A 23,333-nucleotide genomic window follows, 5' to 3' on the forward strand; every position below is an offset into this window, starting at 1 on the left:
TAACAAGCCTTTATGGTTGCTTTTTTTTATTATTATTATTGGAAATTAAACACTTTTATAAGAAGCTTAGACGAGTCAGGATTATTTTTGACTGAACCCAAAAAGTGTTGAAAAGACCAAGATGAGAATTAATAACTATACAAATCTTCATGACACATTAACAGACCCTCGGTACTTTCTCAAATTGAGTACAAGGCAGCCAAGTGCCCTAAAAGTGATCCATCCATCTTGTCTGGACTGGCCTGATCACCTGTCAATTTCAGAGAATATACTGTACTGTACTGAAGACAGCCAATCCACCCTAGGGACAATTTAGTGCTTTTGTGCCTGTGGAAACCCACACAAGCATGAGCAGATCATGCCAATTCCAGACAGGGGGGCTGTAGCTGTGATTGAAACCTGTGAGGCAACTGTAGCAACCACTAGGATTCAACTCAATTACTGTAATATATACTTTAATCTCCATATCACTGTTTCAATAAAATCATGAATATATTTATTTATTTGACAATTAATGTAGTCATAATATATTATGTCATAAAACAAATACAAATAACTAAATGTAAAATTTTGTTGCACTATTTTATTAGCAACACGACCCAAAATAGTTTACGCCCTCACCTGCTGGCGAGAATTGGAACCACAACAACACGTTACGAACATGCTTCGCCGTCATCTCGCACGTGCTAAAGCCAACTAATTTTTTTGTATATTTAGCTATATGTCTAAATCGTTAAGTCTGTCATCGTGCAATACTGAGAGTGAGGAAGTACGTACAATACTCAAAACAAATCAGGCTGTAAAAGCATTTTTACACCCCTGCTTGTGATTGGTCGGAAGAGCCCAGCCCCCACCCTCCACGCGACCACGTGACCGCGCTCCAAGTTAAAAACAGACTTTGTTTATCTTGCTGCTCAAATGTGCTCGGCCTGAAGAGTCCACCTGATCGTCTTTTCGTGTCGTACTCTCCACATCCATTGTTAAAACGTTAAGCTAATTCATCATCCGCTCTTTTGAGTTTGTTTTTTTGTCCCCTGGTGGGAACTAAGGAATAAAGACACACTGCAGGATCCGCGCGTGGGGGGATTGTTATCCAGCCAAGTCTCGTCATGACGACCGAAGTGGACGCTCGGTCTTCGGCTCAACAGCCAGACGGTGAGTCGGTGCTTGTGTCGGGGGTTCGACCTCCGCTCCACCGGTGCCTGCTGACATGCTCTGGCCGTTCACCATTGTCCATGCATGGGATGGGCTGCACTGCTAGCATGCTGCTCGGTGCACCATGTGCTCCGTAGACACCCCCCTCCCCCTCCCCCTCCAACCACAACCACTCGTCCACACAACGTTGTATGATGATGCAATATTGCACGTTTTACGTTCCAACTCATGTTTGTACTCCAACTCTGTCTCGCTTTATGCACATTGTTTGGCTATTTTCTTCGTCGTTTAAAGTCCTCTGCTCCTGATTGGACGAGCCCGGAGCTCTAACTTCCGCCTTGACATACATGTCTACCGACCCTCCCGAGACGGTGTTCCAAAATCTGAACAACGCTATCGCTGTCTTCCAGGGAGTGTAGTTAATTCGACGTCATGCAAAGACACGTCCGTGTTTAGTAGGGTGCACGTGACGTCAGAAGTATCCACAGAGAGGGTTTATATAATCACTGCGTTTCAGTGCATTGAAATGTTATGTAAACTGCCGGATATTATTAGCAGCACAACAAACAACTTGTGCGGTTAACCAGACACGGATTAAACATGTTCTTATGAGTACACTGACGTGTATTGGATTCTACAACACTGCATGCAGGTAGTTATAGTCTGCCATAGTGCACGAGTTTGTCCATATGGCCCTTTTTTTGTAATGTATGTCAATCCAAGATAACACACAGTTACAGCCTCTTGGCCACTTTTGAGGGAAGGAACAATTAAGTTGATCTAACTATGAATGGGGGCAGCAGATGCCCCAGAATTTAACCCTGTGGAAGACCATATGTTTCGTTATGCATGTGAATTCATTTTGCACATACAGTATTCATCAGACCAATGATAAATAATTCACACGACGTACCATCACAACAGTTACAAGTTGACAACTCAGCACACCAAATTCACTGCAGCACAGATAGGCCAAGTAGTTCGATCAAAGCCAGGCTAAGAACCACTGAAGTAGATAAACTGTCTTTCATATTACGTCATGGTTAATTTTGCTTTATCCTAGTGTAAAACTAACCTGTAAGACCAAAACATTTATGCAAAAATAAATCTGACATTGTTTATTGTAATGCAAATGTATTTATTGCTTGTTTTTGTTAAAAAGCACATGGGAAGAGGACCTTGGAAACATAACATATTCAATCGCAATACTGAGGAAAACAATTCTCAATTAGCTAGTTTTCCAACTCGTTCAGTCCTACTTAATGCATACATTAAACTGTTCTGCTCTATTTATTGCCCCACGTAAAACTTGGTTGGTGAGTTGGATTGTGTTCAATCAGTGGCGACAACCATTCCTTCTGCACGACACACACCTTGGCATCCGGGCCACGTAGTATGTGCGCTGAAGGTGTCAGGTTTGCACACCAGCTGTATCATTAGCTCACTGGACTGCACAAGTCCAAACTGTGGGGGAAATGTCACGTTTAGGGCGCAGCCCCTCATAGGTTTGTGACGTACAGTCCAGTGGACTTGTAGTAGGTCACTTGAAAGAGAGCTTTTTTTTCCCCCCCTCCTGCTCCTCCTGAAAACACTCAAAGAAAAGAAAAAAGCAAACACGTCAACAGTGCTGTTCCGTCTCGCTGCAATTAATAATGCTTGTGTTATTTTAAAAAAATACATTGGGAAGTGGACCTTGAAAAAAATAACCACATATAAAATAGGGGGGAAAACTTAAAACTATTTTAACTTTAACCCTCACCTTCTACTTTTTATTCAGTTAAATTAAACAGCTGCAAACGTTGCATTCTGTAGTTTCAATTATCTTGCTCTATATGGCCCACGTTTAAGTGTTAAGTGTGACAACAACAACGTTTTTAGCAGCTGCAGAAGTTGCCTGACTTGAACACTTGTTGCGCAACTCCCATTTAGGCAAAAACTTTTCCTTCTTCCTCCCCCCGCAGCTCTCCGCTCGACCCTGATTGATTGGCCACGTGTTTTTTTGGCACAGGGCCGGTTGGCCGAGTCCTAATTTACAACCAGTGACAGGCCGCGTGACCTACATCTGGGAGGGGAGGAACAAGCGAAAGAGGAGCGTGTGCGTCTGCTCTCCTGAGTGGTTTGAAAGAGTTAATCGCGCGACTGTAATTCTGCGAAACACACAGTTGACTTTCTATGAAATGCATTCCGGAAGAGTTGGGATTCTGGATTTAGTTTCATCCGTGGTTTGGACTTCTTCCCACCCTCCAGTAATATACAGCGAAGTGAGCGCTCACACTATCCTCTGGTCCTCCGCATAAGTAGTCATTGCCGGAGCCAGTCACGTGACCCACGACCACGCCATATGTAGTCAGGTCGGCCCCTGCGAGCCGACTGTGCAAGGGTGGGAGCGACGGAGAAAAACAGGCGTCAGCATTTCTTTACCATGTGTTTTTTTTCTTTGCTCTGCCCCTCCCCCTCCTCCTACTCCTCCTCCTCCCACGCCTGCGGGAGGAGCACACCAGTCCCGCCTGTGGTTGCGACTCTCACGTATATGGTCATCCCTAAAAATCCGCAAATGTTTATTAATAAGCATGTTACCCATCTAAACGCTGGCGCAAAATACATGTACAGTTTGCAATGCACAAACTCTATTATCATAGAATATAGACTTGTGCAGATGGGGGGTTTCTTTTTGTGCCTTCTAAACTCGATGCACCACAGAGAAGAAGAGTGTCGTTAACGACTCTGTGTTATTCGATATGGCTGTACATGTGTCTGGCTTATGTTTTCTCTGCCCATTGATATAAATCATTTGTGAATGACGTTTGAGGCGAGGAATTCCGGGTTATTTTGAAGCAGCCTGCCGAGACGCGCAAGCTAGCAGTCGACTAAAAACATATTTATGATGATGCATAATGTCTACTAATTGCTTATTTTAAGACACTTCAACTACAATTTGAACTTTTGTGCTGATGGGAAATGAATATAGAGGCCTTAAGGAGGTTATTTTGGGAGAAATTAACTCAAAGCTAGTCTTAGCAACATATGCCTGATTTTGTGAAAACACGTCATATATTGATTCAAAAACTAAAATTACTAATAAGAACTAAACTGAAATGAAGCATTTTCTAAAAAAAATAAAGCCAAACAAACCCACTTTTAAAAACTAATCTAGCCTAACCAAAATTTAAAAAACAAAAGTCAAAATAACATCCAAGATATAACCCTGGCAGCGGTTTGGAAATAAGTCAAAATTTCATCAAGAAAGAAGGTTGTATATTTAAAACATACTACATTGCCTTAAGAACCACCCACTAGCTTATTGCTAAGATATAATGGAAAATGCCATTGTCAGGCTAACAGTTAGCATCTATCATTGCGGTTTTACAAGTCCCCCCCCCCTTTTTAAGAGAACATTTTGCACAGAAATATTGGGACAGATAATAAATAACAATACACACATCATGTATTCTTTATCCTCTACCAAAAAAGATGTACAGCAACTCATTTTATTTTGCCATAGACACTCTAAAAAATATATATATATATATATATATATATATATATATATATATATATATATATATATATATATATATATATTGGGACATTTAAAATCCATTCTGAATCGTACTAAATGAAAATCGCAATTCTTATGAGAAGTGTCACCCTCAAGGATTTCACTGAAATGTGGTAGTTGAACGCCTCCCCGCCGGCAATTTCATTAACTTCCGCGGTGTCCTGCTCACTCACAGGGACGTTTCCTCCCGACGACAAGCAGGCCGAGGCGGAGCGTCCTTACGCCAACGATGACGACGACGAGCTGAACGAGGCGGAGGTGAACGGCAACTGGACGCCTCAGGAGAAGGCCCTGCACGAGGCCAAACTCAAGGCCAAGGCCAAGCGGCGCCTGCGCAAATCGTCCCGAAACTCCACCAGCGAGTCCCTCTCGGAGTCGGGGGACACCGCCGGCGCGGACCCCAACAGTCCCAAAGGCAAAGTCCCCACCAGCGACCGCAAATCCAGAACGGGCAAAGGCAGAGGCCTGCCGAAAAAAGGTACTTCTCGGACCGGACTATATCATGTTTGTTTTTTTGCATGATACTTTGGTTGTAGTTTGCCTAAAAAAAAAAAAAAAAAAAACACAGCCATGTCTTGATATTTTTGCCCCCAAAGTTCTTTTCATGCCACAAGTGATACAGTGGATATAAAAAGTCTGCACACCACTGTTACCTCTAACCTATTCAAATCAACTGAGAAAAATATTTTAGCAGTGAACCCTAGCCAAAAATTGTACTCGAGTACTTTGCTTTAGTATATAACTCAAGTGGAACTAAAAACGAGTCCTCCAGATAATTACTTGAAAAAAATAGGAAGTCTTTTGAGAAAAAAAAAAGTATTAACTAATCAGTAACTTATGATTTATTTATTTATTTAATCAGAGCACGGCTGTCAAACACCCCTAAAAATATCACTTTTAGTTAAAACAACATTAACTCATTCACTGCCATTGACGGCTATAGATGTCAAAAAATTAATTTGAGCGATTTCTATTAGTTAAATATTTTTTTCCAGTTTTGTAACGAGTATGAAAACCTAGGGGGGGAAATATTTAGACCAGATATAAAATTTGTGATTAATCGTAAGTTAACTATTAAAGTCATGCGATTCTTTACAATTAAAAAATTTAATCGCCTGACGAACTAATTTTTAATAATGTTTTCTTTTCTTTTCTTTTTTTTTTTTAAAATAATCTTTTTTAAAAAAAAAAAAAAGAAAATATATAAAAAATAAGGGCGTCAGGCGATTAAATTTTTTAATTGTAGTTAATCACATGGCTTCAATAGTTAACTCACGATTAATCAAAAAATTAATATCTGTTCTAAATGTACAATATCAACTTTTTTTTCTAGGTTTTCATACTCTTGTTAACAAAAGTGGGGAAAAAAGTTACACTAATTGAAATAGTTCAAATGAATTTTTGACGTCTAAAGCCATCAATGGCAGTGAATGAGTTAAATTAAGTCTGTCTTAAATGAACTTTGTGTTCACTTGTGAAACAAAAAGTGTGCGCCGTAGCCTCACCAGGCAGAGATTACGCAGAAAAACAGGAACAAGGCAGCTCTATGTGTCTATAAAGAGTGCATGTGTGTGTGTGTGCGTGTGCGCATGCACGTGCATTTGTTGTTTAAGGTAAACATAGATTGAATGTAAGACCAAGTGGTGTTGTGTCTCTTCTGGTTGCATATCACACGCCATTTCCTCCGTTATTTCTGCCGTGCTTCATACAAATGAGTCACTTTCGCACAACTTGGCATCTGTGTGGGGTCATGTGACTGCCTGGCTGCGCATGATTGGCGAGGTGGAGTCAAAAAGTCGCAAGTTGGTTACTTTGGATTGGTGAAACGGTGATGTGGTCATGTGACAGCATGTTTTTGGTTGTATGGTTGTCTGAATCCACATTAATCAACATAGCAAAAAGCACCTGTGTGTGCGACTGCTCGCCCTTCCCCTGTCTGCTCGGCCCAAAAGGAGACAGAGAAAAAAGCCGCCGGTCTCCAACTATCTGGAGGAGGTGGCTTGTTTCGGGAGCTCTGCAAGCAGCCAATCAAATTGCAGCAAGACTTTGCCTAATTTGGAGTTCCCTCAAAAAAGAAAATAAATGCTCTTTACTAGTGAGGACAGTTTTAGCAGTAATTGAAACCTTGACTCATTGGTTGTTGTTTTTTTTTCCCAAGGTGGAGCAGGTGGTAAAGGTGTCTGGGGGGCCGCTGGGATGGTTTATGAGGACGAGGAACTTGATTTGCAGGATCCCAACTACGATGAATCTGCTCAGGTAAGCAAGCGCGAATGAAAGTATTTACAACATATTTGCAAAAGTATTGGGACGCTTCTGGTCGGCAATCGGTCGCTGAGAATTTATAGACAAACGTGCATTTACTCTCGCATTCAAACATATGGACAGTTTAGAGTCTCGAAGTGTCCCAATGTTTTTGGCAGTGTAGTTTGAATCTTATCAGTCAAATGAACGGGACTAAGCAGATGAAAGTGTGATTGTGAAATATGAATTAAGCATACAAATCCACCCGGGCGGTGCGTTGCCACCTGCTGTCGATTGAAATTGACGTCACAGTGCCCACGGGCTCCGCTTGCAAACATCACTTTCAGTCGCCGACAAACTCGGTTTCGTGTTGCAAAAGTCCTTTAGTGTTAGCTTAATGCTAACACAATATGCAAAACACCATATTTGTTTATATTTGAAAGATATTTAAATTAGAATTTCATCAAAACTGCAAGAAAAACTGGCATTGTCAAGTATCTGTACCCTGTATTGGCAAATACCGGTATCGACGCACTCGTACTTGGTACATCTGTAGTCCAAGCACGTCCAAGTGTATGTCACATGATCCTGTTATCCAGAGGGCTGTGTCACATGTCAATCAGTAGAACCTTTCAATCTTTAACCTCCTTATCAAGCAAAGGCCTCAAGGTGGTGGTAAAAGAAAGTGGAGTGGGAATGGAGCTTCTGCCGTGAAAAAAAAGTTGATGCAGTGTAATTTCGTCCTTGATGTTGGAACACAGTGGAACCGGAACTGTGTCAATGGGGGACTAGGACACGCCGGTACTGACAAATAAATGGGCCGTGTGCTGACCAAGGGGGATTGCCTGGCTGATATACAAGGTCACTTTGTCCTTGGATAGATTCCAAGTAGTAAAGATAAACGTCGGGGTTGAATTTGGAAAAGTTCACACAGTTCAGTTCAAATGTTGTATGAAAGGAAGGCTCTTCTAATAAGCTTATAGATTAATCAGTTCATTATATTATTTTATTTATCGTTTATTTTTAATCAAATGAGCCAGCTGTAATATTGTACTCTAACAAAGTATGGGGTAACAGAATGTAAACAGTTAGTCCACCATGTTTTCATACTGCAATCCATTTAATTGTGCTGCTCCTTCTGGTGTACCTGTGTTGGCCACTGGGAGGCAGCACTGTGCAGTATAAAATAGTCATGCAGATGCAAACAATTGGGGAAACAAAAACAGCAAATAATAAAAAGTAATATAAGTATTATACATACATTTCATTTTTTTTACTTTAGTCTAATTGTTTATTATGGGACTGCTGAGCGTAGCAAGCAAGCAGCACATATTACTATTCCTAGAAAAAAGGGTTTATTATTATTATAGCAAATATTCTTATATTATCTTCCACCGATTTTTCCGCAAGAATGCGGCCCGTACCGTAGATCGCACCGGGACATATGAGGTATCAAACGATGCGGCTCGATCGGACTCGGTGCGGCATTATTTTTCTAGGAATTCCCACTTACCATGGCGACGCAATACCCCAAAAAGTGCCATAGGAATGAATGGGAAATGGAAAGAAAAAATCACACATCAAGCACCTTTTTCCAAGACACGCTGCGCACGCATACGTTATCCGACCGATACGAATTTTAGCTCATTTTGTAGGAATTTTTCCCATCTTTAGCTCAGTGTCGAAATCTTTTTTAAGGAATGAAAGCTCTCCCCCCTGTGCGGGTTCAAAGACAGTGAGTGATAGAGCATTTTAACACACTCTGTTTAGAGTGGCGGGAACAAAGAAAAGTCTACTTCTATTTGGAAAAGTTTCACTTCAACTCGTCACCATGGCCACAATCTTTGCTCACTAGACATCAAATTCTCACATTTTGTAGTCACGAGTGTCTTCTTTCAGACAAACTAACTTTTATTTGGCTAAGGTGTCATTTAGTACCTTTGTTTTCACCTTAAGCAAGAGAAGTCGGACTAATTCGCCTGTCTTTTACATGTTAATTTCAGGCGCCTTCCTCTCTCCATTTCTGATAAATCATAAGTCATCAACCTGCTCTCATTTGGTCATTTTTTATCCGATTAAGAAAATGAGAACATGCTCGTGTTCCCCAAACCCTTGCCGTTCTAACGAGCCATTTCTTGAATCTGTATCTTCAACCGTTAAGTCGTGAGAGGCTTTTGTTCAAGGGGTGCTTCTCTCATGCAATCTCAATGGAATGTGGGGCGCGTGACGGCTCCAAGTCAAAAATGTGTGTGCGCTCTTAAAGTGACAGTGACATATTTTTAGATTATGGTTAACTTCCACATTTCTTGACCGATTCCAGTCATTTAAATTTTAAACTGTTCAGCTCATTTACATTGAAATACATTTTCAGGGACAGTGAGATACTTTTAGTTGAAGTTCATTATGGTTAACTTCCACATTTCTTGACCGATTCCAGTGGTTTAAATTTTAAACTGTTCAGCTCATTACCAAAGAGTCAGCAGTCCCATTCAAAATTTCCGCGGGAATTTTTCTAGTTATAATTGTGATTCCTTTTTCAGTCTGACCTCCCTACTACTCTTTCGAAAGCATTCCTATAGTATGACAGGTGACCAAATTACACCGTTGAAGTCCGCATTGAAAACGAAGCTGGCGTTCACGTGAATGAGTTTTGTTCTTCATTGTTGTATTGGGTTTCTTTTAGATGTTGCTGTATTAACATAATGCACCCTTTTGTCATTTTAAAGGGCGACACGGTTTATGCCAAAGTTGTTCCGGAGGTGGACAAGAGGGACCTGGGAAAAATGGTCAACCCAATCGTCCAGGAATACTTTGAACACGGCGACACAAAAGAGGTCCAGGTTAGTGAAAACATCATTTTTATGAAGGCCTATGGGCCCTATGTTGCAAAAGATTAAAAAAATAATTAGTTCTGTGAGTACACCGGGAGAAATGGCAGAATGCTTTCAACCTAACATTGTTATTGCAACAATAATCAGAAAAGAGCTTCAAAAAGGCAGAATGCAACATTTTTCCCCGTCAAAAGGGAGATTCTTGTATATAAATAATTAACACAATATCTTGTGGGTCAGTGAACGCTAAATAAATTATCGGCTCGATTCTTGGTTCAACGCTTGCAGGTGTACCTAATGTTGTGTCCAAGTGTATAGCTAACCCATTAATGCATGTTCACTTAGATGCTGCTGAAAGAACTCAACTTGGGCTCCAACAAGTACGAGTTCTCCTCAGTGGCCGTCTCGCTGTCCCTGGAAGGCAAAGCCAGCCACCGAGAGCTCACCTCCCGCCTACTGTCCGACCTGTCCGTCAAGACGCTCACCCAAAGCGACATGTCGCGGGCCTTCGACAAGATGCTCAAAGAGCTTCCCGATCTCATACTGGACACGCCAGAGGCTCCGCAGGTGCGTGCTACATTCGTTAATTGAGCACTGTGTTGTGTGGAAAAACGGGTAGTGGTGTAGTACTAGGAGTAACCTGTGAGAGGCAGTGTGGTGCCACAAGGCATCAAGACGTAGTAGCTTAAAGAAATAGACGTTTTTTCACTGTCTAACCACCGATTAGTTGCGAAGGGAAATCATTCAGAGACATTTTTGCAGAGTTAAAGAAAATAAAACATTAATGTGAGGAGGAAGTTTAATGGCGCAATGTCCCCCATAAAAAGCTGCTCTATGTCTGAATTTTATTTTACTTCCTGTACATCTGCTGTAGTCTCATCTGATTTATTTTATGTATCCCTTACAAACGCCAGATGTTGGGCCAGTTTATAGCCAGAGCCATAGCGGATCACGTCCTTCCCATGTCATTCCTGGACTGTTACAAAGGCAAAGTGGACTGCGACCATGCCAGGTGAACATTCTATTCTTTAAATGGGCCGTTTGTCACGTCACGTGTGTGACATTCTCGCAACAATTCTGTTGCTCTTCCGGGCTTCAGTGAGACATTATAAATTACAGGATATTTACTGTGTCTTAGGCTAGCTCTGTATGTTAGCATATATAGAGTAAGTACTGTAGTTTAGTTTTTTCACTTCCCCTTCTCAGAGATACTATGCAAATGTCCTATGTGTGTGTGTGTGACTGATTTTTGCCTCACACACGTGACCACATTTGCCTTAGTATATATGAGAAGGGAAGTGAAAAAACTCACCCACTGTACTTGTATCGCCGGTGTCAGACCGAAACTTCATAAGTCACAATTTGGTAAAAAAACAAAAAAAATCTATACTTTTGGTCAGTCCACACATGGTGTCATTTTTATGAATTATTGATCAGTCTAAGGTGTTGAAAATGGTTTGCTCTCTATGAACAAACATGTTGTTTTTGGGGTCTCCTGAAAAGTGCCGATTTTGGAGGTACACATTTTTGGCACGACACCAGCAATATGCCGACAGAGCTAACCTAGGGCACAATAAATACCCTGTATAATTTATAAGGTCTCATTTACTATATCATTATTGTTTGAACATCTGTTTTCTTGCACATGGTGCCGCAGGGTTTTCTGACAAAAGCTGTACCAGGTCTTTTTTTTTTTTTTTTTTTTTCAAACTATCCCTATTTTCGCTTGTGGTCAGAGTGGCTTTGGACCGCGCCGCTGTGCTTCTGTCCCTGAAGAGCGCCATGGTGCGTCTGGACAACGTGTGGGGTGTGGGCGGCGGCCTCAGACCTGTCAAACATCTCGTCAAAGAGGTACCATCAGCCCAGTAACTGGTTGGATATGTAGCTACAATTTTTAAGATTGTTTCACTTGCACTGTCTGCGCGATAGGCACCAAAAAAAAAAAAAATTGGCACTTATTCATAAAAATGCATTTGTCAGGCTGCTAAATACATGCCAAAGGTACAAGTGGCATTGTAGGTTGTGTGTGTCAATATGCACCTTGTGATTGTATGTAATAATAATAATTCATCGGGTTTATATAACCAATCAAAGACGCTTTACAATGGAATGGATACATTATTCATGCACTCACATTCACACTATGGTGGCGGTAAGCTGCTTAAGTAGCCACAGCTGCCCTGGGGCAGGTTGTGTGCGTCTTAAGGCCCCACCCGACCACCACCAAACATTCGCACCTTCCATACACCAGTGTGAGTAGCACAGGAGGCAATGTGTGTGAAGTGCCTTGCCCAAGGACACGGCGACACATGACTTTGGGACAGCGGGGATCGAACAGCCGACCTTCTGGTCACTGAACGACCGTCTCTACACCCTGAGCCACGGCCGCCACAGTAGCGTGTACCAGGCCTCTTGCCAAAGTCATCAATGACCCAAGTAAGATCCACCTCCCTATAACCCTGCAACAGGATGCCGGCTGTAAAGCCTGAACAAAGTGGTTTGTGTTTCCAATTTCCACGCAGACACTCGTGACACTGTAAAAGTCATATCCAGAAAGTGTGCAGGCCATTGAAATGGGACAATGTCAGCCGTCTCTCACCTAAGGCCATTTACCGGTTTGCCTATCTTGTTGCAATGCCGCTCTATCCTAGGCGACACTCGAGTGTGTGTGTGTGTACGGACTGCCGCCATCTTGTGTGGACATTTTGTAAGACAAACAGAAAGGCGTCGTGGCTCTTCTTTGTTGCCGTGTCAGCAGATTGTGTGCCTTTTCAATGCGGGGGGCGGACACGCACACACCTGCACACCAGTGTCGTTTTTTTTTTCCAGTGCCTACTGTTTGAGCTGTGTATTGTGGACTTTTCGGTGCTGTGAATTTGGGTGTTGCCGCGCGAAGTAGATGGTTTGGTTACGCAAGAGTGAGAGTGATGTTAGTACAAAAGAAAGCACTTTGACAGTTGGCGCTCACTCATTGCGGCATTGTGTAAATGTCTCAGGCTTCTGGCGTCCTTGCATCTTGCTTTACTTCACTATCTGCATGTCTTGGAACTCACTGGACTGCTTTTTTTTTTTGCTGCTGTATCACTCTCCATATCGGTCAAAAGTCTCCCTTTAAAATCATTCCTTCAGTAATTCATTTAAAGGGGAAATCTTTTTGACTGATCTTTCAAGGTCCACAGAAAATTATGTGTTTAGACTATGGAAACACACATACTACCAAATGAAAGATTGGACTCTCATCTTTCATCAGAAAAAAACAGTTTGTTTCTACCTTATTCCGTTTTTGAGTAATCAACAATAGAAAATGGTTAGTTTCACCTCTGTTTTGAAACAAACGTCTTTTAACGTCTTTGGCACTCCTCCATAGGATTTTACTGAACGTTATTTAACGTTTTTGGCAGTCAAAGAGTTTTTAAGCAGCAAAATTCAGCATTTTTTCTTAATATCACAAGGCAGCCATTTTGCCACTTGCTGTCGAGTGGAAATGACATCACAGTTGCTCATGTCTCAGGTAACAACCAATCACAGCTCAGATTCAGAAAACAGGTGAGCTGTGATTGGTGGTTGCCTGAGACCCGAGCAACTGTGATGTCATCTTCAGTCGACAGCAAGTGACAAAATGGCCACCTCCTGAGATGGATTAAAAACATCTGGATTTTGCTGCATAACATATTCCACAAATGTAATATTAATCCGAATGTCATGTTTCGACTAGTGAGGTGACATAATATTATCAAGAAATGTTTAAGGTTCACTTCCCCTTTAATCACGTTGCCGCTAAACAATAAAGTAAGAACTGGCCATTTATTTTAATCTGCATAGAGAGCCCCTCAGTCAAAATTTTCTAGGTTAAAACCCCCCAATGTGCAACAAACCACATCAAATTAATACCCCATCAACGGCCCCGTTGAGGGCTTTCCAGAGCAGTGATAATCTTGTCACTTTCCTGTATCTTGGACAGAATTCAACAGGAGAGATGAACTGCTTTGTGGGCCTTTTACTCTTGAAGCATTTGTAGCAGAATGCCAAAGGAAATTGTTGCAAATTCCTCGAGAAACATCACATAGAGTTTTAAGTTTTTTCAGCTGTGGCTGCTGAGCGTGTTTTTTTTTTTTTGTTTTGTTTTTTATTACAGATGAACCTTCTGCTGAAGGAGTACCTGACCTCAGGAGACGTGATTGAGGCCGAGCGATGCCTGCGAGAACTGGAGGTCCCACACTTCCACCATGAGCTCGTCTATGAGGTATCAAAGGCATGACTCCATTTTGACAAATTACACTCACAAAATGACAACCTGCATATTCTCACTAAAGAAATTAAAAAAAATAAATAAAAGTCAAGCAGCCAATGTTGGATCTGATTATTTTGTACAGGGATACCATGAAGCATCCTCTTGCATCCTGCCAAGTACAAAACAAAAATTGGAATAGAATATCCTTTCATTCATTTTTATGCCAAGGACTGTTTGTTGTTTTTGGCAGGGACTACACTCTCATTTGTCAAGTACGAGTCCTAACCGATCAATCCAAAATAAATAAGAACATTGTGGCCGTCTATAGAAATAAATGTCCCACAATCCTCGGGTTCTGGAACGAGCCGTTTGTTACTGGCTGTTTCTCAATACTCATTTATAAAACATTGAATTTAAATGGTGATGACATGGAATGCTTCACAATGCACGCAATATTAGTTGAAGTCTTAGTTAAATACAACCCGAAAATATTTTAAATATCAAAATGAGCTAAAATGTTTAATGCAGTGATTCCACTGTGGCACATTGCTTCACTGTTAGAGAGCATTAGATGTGCCATGGGAAAGTATTCAATTCTACATAATTTCTGTTTTTATTTTATTTTATTTATACTAAATATGCTGGCAGATAATCCATTTATCAGACAATATATGCATTGGTTAGTGTGTATGAGCACAAATTCAAATAATACCCAAAATATGATTCAAGGCCAATAAACTGAATGCTATGTAGGATAAGGATAGACTGTAATTTATTATATTTATGAATTATTACATTATATTTATTGAAAATAATGTAATAGACATACACTTTTTATTTTTAATTATTATAATTTTTTAACCTCATCGATCACGTTTTGGCCCGTTGGTCCATTTCCAAAATCATACGTAAACCCTGGACATAAAAGTTTGTGTTGTATTCTCAGGCTATTGTAATGGTGCTGGAATCCAAAGGTGACATGGCCAGCCCCATGATCATCAAGCTGCTGCAGTCCCTCTGGAAAACGGGCCACCTCACCGTGGATCAGATGGACAGGGTCCGTCTCTTGTCTTGTGTGAAGATGATAATAACTATTATTGCCCACCAGTACCCATCAGCAAAGACTTGTTTGTTTACTTTGTCCTCTGCAGGGCTTCCAGCGGGTTTACGACGAGCTCCCTCAAATAAATCTGGACGTGCCACTCGCCCATGCCATTATGGAGACGTTTGTGGACGTCTGCTACCAGGAGTCTGTCATCACCAAGCAGCTAAGGGACGCCTTTCCCTCAAGGTCAGTTCAGTACCTAAGAAGTCTGCCGCCATTTTTACAACAAGGTCTTAGTCTTTGGAGGTGGGTGGAATAGCCAAAACTTGTAGTCAAGACTACTGTTAAAATTTAGGATCCACTGTCCATGAGCTGTCATTTATTCTATCAACATGTTTTTGTCTTCCAATAGAGGGCGCAAGCGTATGGTAAGCGAAGGCGATGGGGGCAAGATTAAAAATTAAAGATGACGGCGAAAGAGGATCCTCAGGAGGAGGCATGCTGGTCGAGTTGTGCGGCAACGTTTCATCTGGATACATGGGAAGTTTGAAGCTCCTCCCCCTGATGACATCATCATCTTCACACACACAGCATCTTTGGTGAAAGCGAAGCCAGTTCCCTTCATTTTGTTCGCCGCTGTTGTTTTTTTTTTTGTAAGAATGTTCAGTTTTTCTTGGGTTGATCCATCCCTCTCATCTCAGCTTGTGTACTTTTTACCCCCTCCAAAAATAACTCACAGCTGCAAAAGGAGGGGAAGTGGACCTGCTATCGGGGTGTTTAGCCTCTTGCTTTGCTTCATCGTTTCCATTAATGGACATAACTCTTCAGTTGTTCCTGAGAGGATTTTGTTCAACATTGACACTTAACTGCTTTTCTGTCTGTTTTACATGTTGACCAAAGTTTGAATATGTATAAACATTTTGTTCATTAAAAAAGGCAACATGACAGTTGTTTGTTTTTGTTGTTGTTCTTGCCAGCAGTATGCACTGTATAAGCTGTGCATCAAAACCTTTACATTCACGTGTTGCTTGTCATCACCAGTCACCTCTGTCAGCCTAATAAATGCTCTAAAGGAGTTGGAAAAATAGTGTTTGGTCACGAATGTGTATATATTTATTTAGTTTTAAATGGGCGGTTTCAGACCTCCAGGGTTTGCGCAACTTGAAATTTAACTTTATTATGACTCAATTACATTGAATTATATATTAGTTATTTTCCGTGCGAAAACTAAACAAAGTCCAATACATCAATTATGAAAACATGAACTCATGTCATTAATTACATTGAAAAGAAGAAATATAAATGATTCTATTGAGCCTTTCATAATTTCATGACCGCTTTATCTACTGTAATTCATGATATATATATTTTTTAAATGAACGGAATTTGTATTTATTTAGCTACATTTTTATTCACAAGAGGTGTAATGATACGATGACGTCACATTCAAGCGCAGTGAAACACGTCATCGACCAGAGACGTGAACGCGGATGTAGCATCCCCACTAGCAAGTGTTGGATAATGAATAGCTGAGACTGACATTTTTAACAGGTGGGTAAACGACCACTCAATGAACATTCTCTCACTCTACCTTCGTATTGTCTTTGGTGAATTTACAGCGTAATTTTGTGACTACCGACCGGCGACAGTACTAGATCATGCTAGCTTCCAGCCAGGTCTAACAGGAGGCATGAATGCAACGTTGCATTAGTGGACCGAAGTGTGACATGATGAGACCCAAGGGGTTCACTACACGTTATTTTTTATCGCGGCACTTTTTACAGAGAGAATACAAATTTACTATCGCCTTTCAAACGCCAAGAAGTCCTATAATATGATCATCACGACTCACGACCAGAACTAATATTGAAAGTGAACGTGGGGCAGGAATGCGTGTCAACAGTCGAGGACGTGAAAGAAAAGGAATTGTACAATTTGCTCAAATCTTAAATGAAGCAACTTATTTGTTTGAAAGGGCTTTGAAAACCTTTTACCATCATAACCACATGAATATGACATGAGACACATTGTCTAAGGAATTTACAAGCTTTAACGAGCCCTTTTATGACCTTCCCCAGCTTGGTTGACACCATGATGATTATTGGCAACATTAGGTAGACAAAACAAGAAAAAGTAAAAATCAATATCTTTATCTAGCATGTACGGAGTATTTTGAGTATTTTTAAAATTTTCTGTTTTTCTGAATATTTTTTTCTGTTTTACTGAATATTTTTTAAATAAAAAAAAATATTCAGAAAAATAGACTGGAAAAAAATATTCAGGAAAACAGAAAAAATACTCAGATAAACAGGGGGGAAAAAAGCTCCCCCCAAAAATTAGTAAAAAAAAACAGGACTTTTTTTCCCCAAGGGAATGCAATATGCTTCTGTAAGCACGCTTGGAAGCATTTCAAGAGCAGGCAACTCAATAAACCCACCCCCCCCCCCCCCCTCCAAAAAAAAAAAATCAAGAACGCATTTATCGAGGAAGGAGACATCTGTACTTGCTCCTGCACTCGCTCATGACTTCTGACATTGGGATTTTTAACTACATTGTTGCAATATGCCTGGTGGAAAAAGAGCTGACGAGACTGAGGAGATAAAATCTTCTCTTGCAAAACTCAAAGAAAGGGTCACGGAAATACTTAAAATGAAAAAGAGTATCGAGTCACTTCTGCAGGGACGAGACTGTGGAACAGCAAGTCACAACTCGATTGAGAGATTTGGGATTAATTGTGATTTGTAACATGCAAGTCTGTTGTGATGAGGTTGCATTGTGGCTGCAATGCATCTGCTATAAATATTTACAATGGGTTATTAAACCGGGATGGAGCCGGCGGGGCCTACTCAGCTGGTGGGTGGGCGCTAAGGAGTGTCAAAATCTGACCAGAATGGAGTGAACATTGCTGTGGACGCAATGGGCAGAATGTAAGCCGATGTGTGAAAGCTGATCCAAGGTCAGCGAAGACGCTACTGGTGAAGGAGCATGCGCTCGCCTTGGCTGCTCGCCTGGTTGGGTGGGCCTGTTGGTGGCGTCCGGGAACCGATTGACCAATTCCAAATGATTGGTACTAGCTGCAACTTATACACGGACATTACTAAAGGTAAACTGAGCGAGGAGTGTGCAGACTTAAGTCTGGGATTGATAACGATATGAATCAATGACCTTCAAGTAGTAGTAAAATAAATATGGGATTACGCTGTTTGATTTCTGCCATTGAGCTCCACACGTTCCTCTCGTGCACAGATTGACAAGGGCAGGATGGGCAGGCAGCGAAAGAGGGTGCTGACCGGAGATTCCGCTCCCCCTCTTCTAAGAAAAGATGACAAGCCCCCTGCGTTTCACCGCAAGGAGAAGAAGAAGAAAATGAACATTGGCAAAATCTTCATCAACATCTCCATCGGCCTCTGCGTGGTCAGCCTCATCTGGTTCTTTTACGCGCTTTACATGCGCTCCAGTCTGGCCAAGCGCGTTGCGACGTTGCACTCGTCGCCTCGTGTCCTGGATGCCAATTCCAGCAGCGCCCGGGTCTCGCCGGAGAGGTTCTGGGGTTCCTACAGGCCTCAGGTCTACTTTGGCATGAAAACGAGGAGTCCCAGGTCAATTGTGACAGGTAGGCACACGCAGGCCAATAGACACACACGTGTAAACAGGTTGATGGAAATAAAACAAAAATAAATAAAGACATCAGTATCAGCAGATCTCTAAATCATGGATAATAAACTGGTATATGTATTCATCTACGCTTCCTCTATCTGCGCCGTCAGGGATGATGTGGATGAGTCAGTTTTCCGACATGGACATGAACCTGAGGCACACCTGCGAGCAGGACGATCGCTTGCAAGGTTACGGCTGGCTGATGCACGACGGGCTCACCTTTGGCGTCCAGGAGATCCGAGAAAACAATTTCACACTGACCACCGAGTTTGTCAAGAGGGTGGGAGGGGATCACGGTGGAGACTGGACCTGGAGGGTCACCGCTAAGCAACTCGTAAGTCCAAACCGTCTATGTGTGACAGTGTTTCCATAGCAACCGCTACGGGCGAACTGATCATTGTCTCTTTTTTTTTTCCTTTTTTCTTTTTGTAACCATCAGAGCTCTGCCTCCAAGGCACCAGTCATCTCCCTGATGTTCTACGCTGCGGCAGATACGCAAGGCTCACTGGAGGCTCACGTGGAGGAGAAAAAACGCCTCGCCTCCATCACGGGTGTCTCCGAAGAGCTTGGTAATTTCAAGATCACATTCCGGAAACCAGTTACAGGGGATTTGACAAGTGCTAAATATGCCAGGTAAGCGGGCCAAGTACATTATGATGAACTGTTAAAATGGATCCCTCATGTATTGCATGCAGTAACATTTCATAGCTCCAACCACTTGATGGCAGTACAGAGCAAGTGTTTCAGTCTTTGTTTGAGAAAGCCTAATGGGCTTTACTTTGGTTCTGACAACAGGATGCAGATAAATCTTTGAGTAGCACTCGAAGATATACTTCATTAGAGAAAATTAAAACTCATATTAGCGATATTGGTACAAGTGTATGCCATACATGGTGGCATATTAGCTGTAGAGATAGAAAATAAAAGTGAAAACGCCACAGAGAAATCAATGTATTCTAGTTAGGCGAGCTTAGCAAGCGGCAACATAAGATGGCCGCCGGTGGCTTCACATCTCCTGACGGCGTGTAATTCCTTGGTGTATCCACGTTGTCATCCATAAAATTGAATAATACAAGTATCTGTGTGTCCAACATCAAGATGGAATCAATATGTGAGCAAATTGAGACAAGATTATTATACCATCATTATTTGTTAAAGGTTGGAAAACACTGGTCTATGGCTGAGAAAACACAAGGTCTAATTCAACGGTGTCCAAACTATGGCCCGCCGTCCATCTTTAAGTGGCACGCGGCATATACAAAACAATGACATCTGCTACTATTTTTTTTTACATACAGTAGAGCTTTTCTAAATATGCAAAGATACACATGAACTGTTTACAATTAAACAGTGTTTCTCTTCAAAACACTGTGGCGAATAACAATTTTAAAGGAATACTTGACTCATTGAGCCATTTTCAGCAGTACAAATTAAGATTTTGTTTATAATTAATGTGATAACGTAATTATTTTTTATGTACAAGTAATATCTTGCTGTCAACTTAAGATGACATCACCTGTGCTGAGGAAATAGGTAACGACCAATCACAGCTCACCTTTGTTCTGGGTTTGGTCAGCAAGCTGAGCCACGATTGGGCGTTATCTGTTTCCTCAGCGCAGGTGATGTCATCATCAGTCAACAGCAAGTGGCAAAATTAGTTTTTAAGGTATTAATTGTTCATGTCAAATAAGGAAGTTATATTAATTAAAGTAATGTCTGGACTATAAGGCGCACCTGACTAAAAACCGCTAAATTTGGGGAATACTTGCGTTTGTCACACACATAAGCCGCACCTGACTGTAAGCCGCAGATGTTTTAATGTTACCACACCGGGTCCCCGCTACTTTCTTTTCCATAATGAGGGCGCAAATTGTCTCGGTCTCGTTCTGTCTCTCAAACTGTATTTGGGCTCACTCGGTTTGTTTTGCCCTGCCTGACGCTCTTGCGATTCCATTATAGTGCGCCCCCTTGTGATCTGACGGATAAGCCGCACCTTTATATTAGCCGCAGGGTTGAACGCAAGTGAAAAAAGTAGCGGCTTGTAGTCCAGAAATGACTGTATAGACAAATTATCTTATTACTGTTAAAAATGGCTCAATGAGTCAAGTATCTCTTTAACAATCAAAAATGGTTTCCTCTAATTTCTACTCTGTGTCAAGGTTCAAACTGTGAAAACATCACCCCAAAATCTTGATAGCAGTTTAAAAAACAAACAAACACTGTCATATGTTAACAAAATATGCAATGACATGATTGGCTGATTTTGGTGTGCCTGATAAATTAACATTAAAGAAGAATCAAAGTGACCCTTGCATCCTTTGATTTTTCTGTTTGTGGTCCTCGGGGGAGAAAGTTTGGCCATCCCCGATCTAATCAATAGTTTCCTGCCTTTTCAGTTACAACTACCTTCAAACTCGCGCTCCCGGTTTGGAGAAGTTGACTGACATTGTGAAGCACAGTCTGAACCACAGGTTTGCCTTCAGCCCGCCGTCCGGGGAGAGGCGGCATTATATCGGCGTGGACACATACAAGCCCCCGTATCACCCGAACCAACAGAAGAACCCCCCCGATACTAGGAAAGAGGCCGACTTTGTGGTGCACCAGGTCACCGTTCAGCTGCCCTTTCAAATGGAAGTCCTCTTCGAGTCTGCCAGCTTTCGCGGCCGCCACGACCAGCTGGCGGGCCCGATTATGACTCAGGAGCTCGAAAAAAGGAAAGCCGAGTTTGACGCCAAGTTTGAAAAGACGTTCGGGCTCGAGAGTAAAGGTTACAGTCGGGCGTACGTCAAGTTCGGCAAGGCGGCGCTCAGCAACATGCTGGGCGGGATGGGCTACTTCCACGGCCAGTCGGTGGTGCAGTCGGTCTACAACGAATACCCGCTGCTCTACCCCGAGGGTGCGTTATTCACCGCCGTCCCGTCGCGCTCGTTCTTCCCCCGAGGTTTTCTTTGGGATGAGGGCTTCCACCAGCTGCTGCTGAGTAAGTGGGACCCCCAGGTGACCAGAGAAGCCGTCTCCCACTGGCTCGACTTGATGAACGTGGAGGGCTGGATCCCCCGTGAGCAGATCCTCGGGGATGAGGCTCACAGTAAAGTCCCGGCTGAGTTTGTCGTTCAGCGGAACGAGAACGCAAACCCGCCCACCCTCTTTTTAGCCCTTGAGGGACTAATTGAGCAGTTGTCATTAAATCCAGGCAGCGCGGAGTCGCAGCCGACTCCGCCTTTCCTCAGGCGACTCTACCCCAGACTCAAGACCTGGTTCGAGTGGTACAACACCACTCAGTCGGGGCCGCTGCCTAACTCGTACCGCTGGCGCGGGCGCGACAAGGACTCCAATCTGTTCCTCAATCCCAAGACGTTGACGTCCGGTCTGGATGACTACCCGCGGGCCTCGCACCCATCGGCGCAAGAGCGCCACGTGGACCTGCGCTGTTGGATGGCCCTGTCCTCGGGGATCATGGCTCGGATCGCGCGGCTTTTAGGCGAAACGCACCTCGACTACGAACTCACCCACCGAGTGCTGACGGACAACAATCTGCTGAACGAGCTCCACTGGTCCGAGCAGCTTGGCGCTTTCAGCGATTTCGGCAACCACACTCAGGACGTGTCCTTGCAGCAGGAGAAGGTGTACATGCCCCCCGGGCAACACCGCCACCAGTTCCCCGTCACGCGACTGGTCCGCTCCGTTCGCAAGGCGCCCAAACCGCAGTACGTCAACGCTCTGGGTTACGTCAGCTTGTTCCCCTTCTTGCTGCACGTTCTTCAGCCGGACTCGCCCAAAATGGAGCATGTTCTGAGAGATATGAAAAATCCCAGTAAGCTATGGACACCTTACGGCCTGCGCTCTCTCTCCAAAGCCGACCCGTTGTACATGAAGAGAAACACGGAGCACGACGCCCCCTACTGGAGAGGAGCGGTGTGGATCAATATCAACTACCTGGCGGTGAGAGCACTCCACCACTATAGCAACACGCAGGGGCCGTATCAGGAACAGGCAGCTGCTCTGTATGAAGAACTCAGGACTAACATTATCAGTAATGTGTACAGACAGTATACAGAAACGGGTTACATCTGGGAACAGTACAATGACCTTACTGGGAGGGGTCAAGGAAGCCACCCCTTCACTGGCTGGTCAGCCCTAACTGTGTTAATGATGGCTGAACAGTACTAATATCATCTCATCCGAAAACTGCGGTGCCCCAAAATTCACATTGCGAAAAAAAATAATAATAAAAAAAATTGATGTAAGAGCAACAGTATTTTGTATGTGCGACCTGTGTTTTGACGTTTTGACTGGCAGGGATCATAATAGACTTTGGTATTGATCATGTCAACATTGTTTGAAAACAATAAATGTTTTTGACAATATATTTGACTAAATCTTGTCTTATCTCTGAAACTTGGGACAAAAATTTAACTCATTTTGAGAGGTTTGAAAGTACAGCAATACTGTGTCTTTTTTTTTTTTTCTCAACTCAAGAGAAACTCCATCCTATTCGGTTGTTTTAAAGTGCAGCTGGGGTGTTCAGAAAGAGAAATATCTTTGCTTCATCAAGAAAAACTGCATCCAAACATGTTTTTTTGTTACACTGGTTGTATTAAAGCAAACTTATAA

General features: G+C 42.5%; 2 protein-coding genes across 2 annotated transcripts; both read left to right on the forward strand.

Annotated features, from left to right (window-relative positions):
* The first annotated feature begins 867 nt into the window (after nucleotides 1-867).
* On the forward strand, nucleotides 868-16,009 carry pdcd4a (programmed cell death 4a). The gene is made up of 11 exons (XM_077571254.1): nucleotides 868-1,155; nucleotides 4,890-5,192; nucleotides 6,873-6,970; nucleotides 9,682-9,795; nucleotides 10,132-10,353; nucleotides 10,701-10,798; nucleotides 11,523-11,637; nucleotides 13,922-14,029; nucleotides 14,964-15,074; nucleotides 15,169-15,308; nucleotides 15,475-16,009. Exons 1-11 carry the CDS (start codon nucleotides 1,110-1,112, stop codon nucleotides 15,524-15,526), a joined length of 1,407 nt encoding a protein of 468 aa, XP_077427380.1. The 5' UTR covers nucleotides 868-1,109; the 3' UTR covers nucleotides 15,527-16,009.
* Nucleotides 16,010-16,502: 493 nt separating this feature from the next.
* Nucleotides 16,503-23,086, forward strand: mogs (mannosyl-oligosaccharide glucosidase). The gene is made up of 5 exons (XM_077571695.1): nucleotides 16,503-16,613; nucleotides 18,309-18,675; nucleotides 18,830-19,053; nucleotides 19,159-19,352; nucleotides 21,116-23,086. Exons 2-5 carry the CDS (start codon nucleotides 18,324-18,326, stop codon nucleotides 22,887-22,889), a joined length of 2,544 nt encoding a protein of 847 aa, XP_077427821.1. The 5' UTR covers nucleotides 16,503-16,613; nucleotides 18,309-18,323; the 3' UTR covers nucleotides 22,890-23,086.
* Nucleotides 23,087-23,333: the final 247 nt, after the last annotated feature.

Source organism: Vanacampus margaritifer, chromosome 7 (assembly GCF_051991255.1).
Source record: "Vanacampus margaritifer isolate UIUO_Vmar chromosome 7, RoL_Vmar_1.0, whole genome shotgun sequence".
NCBI lineage: Eukaryota > Metazoa > Chordata > Actinopteri > Syngnathiformes > Syngnathidae > Vanacampus > Vanacampus margaritifer.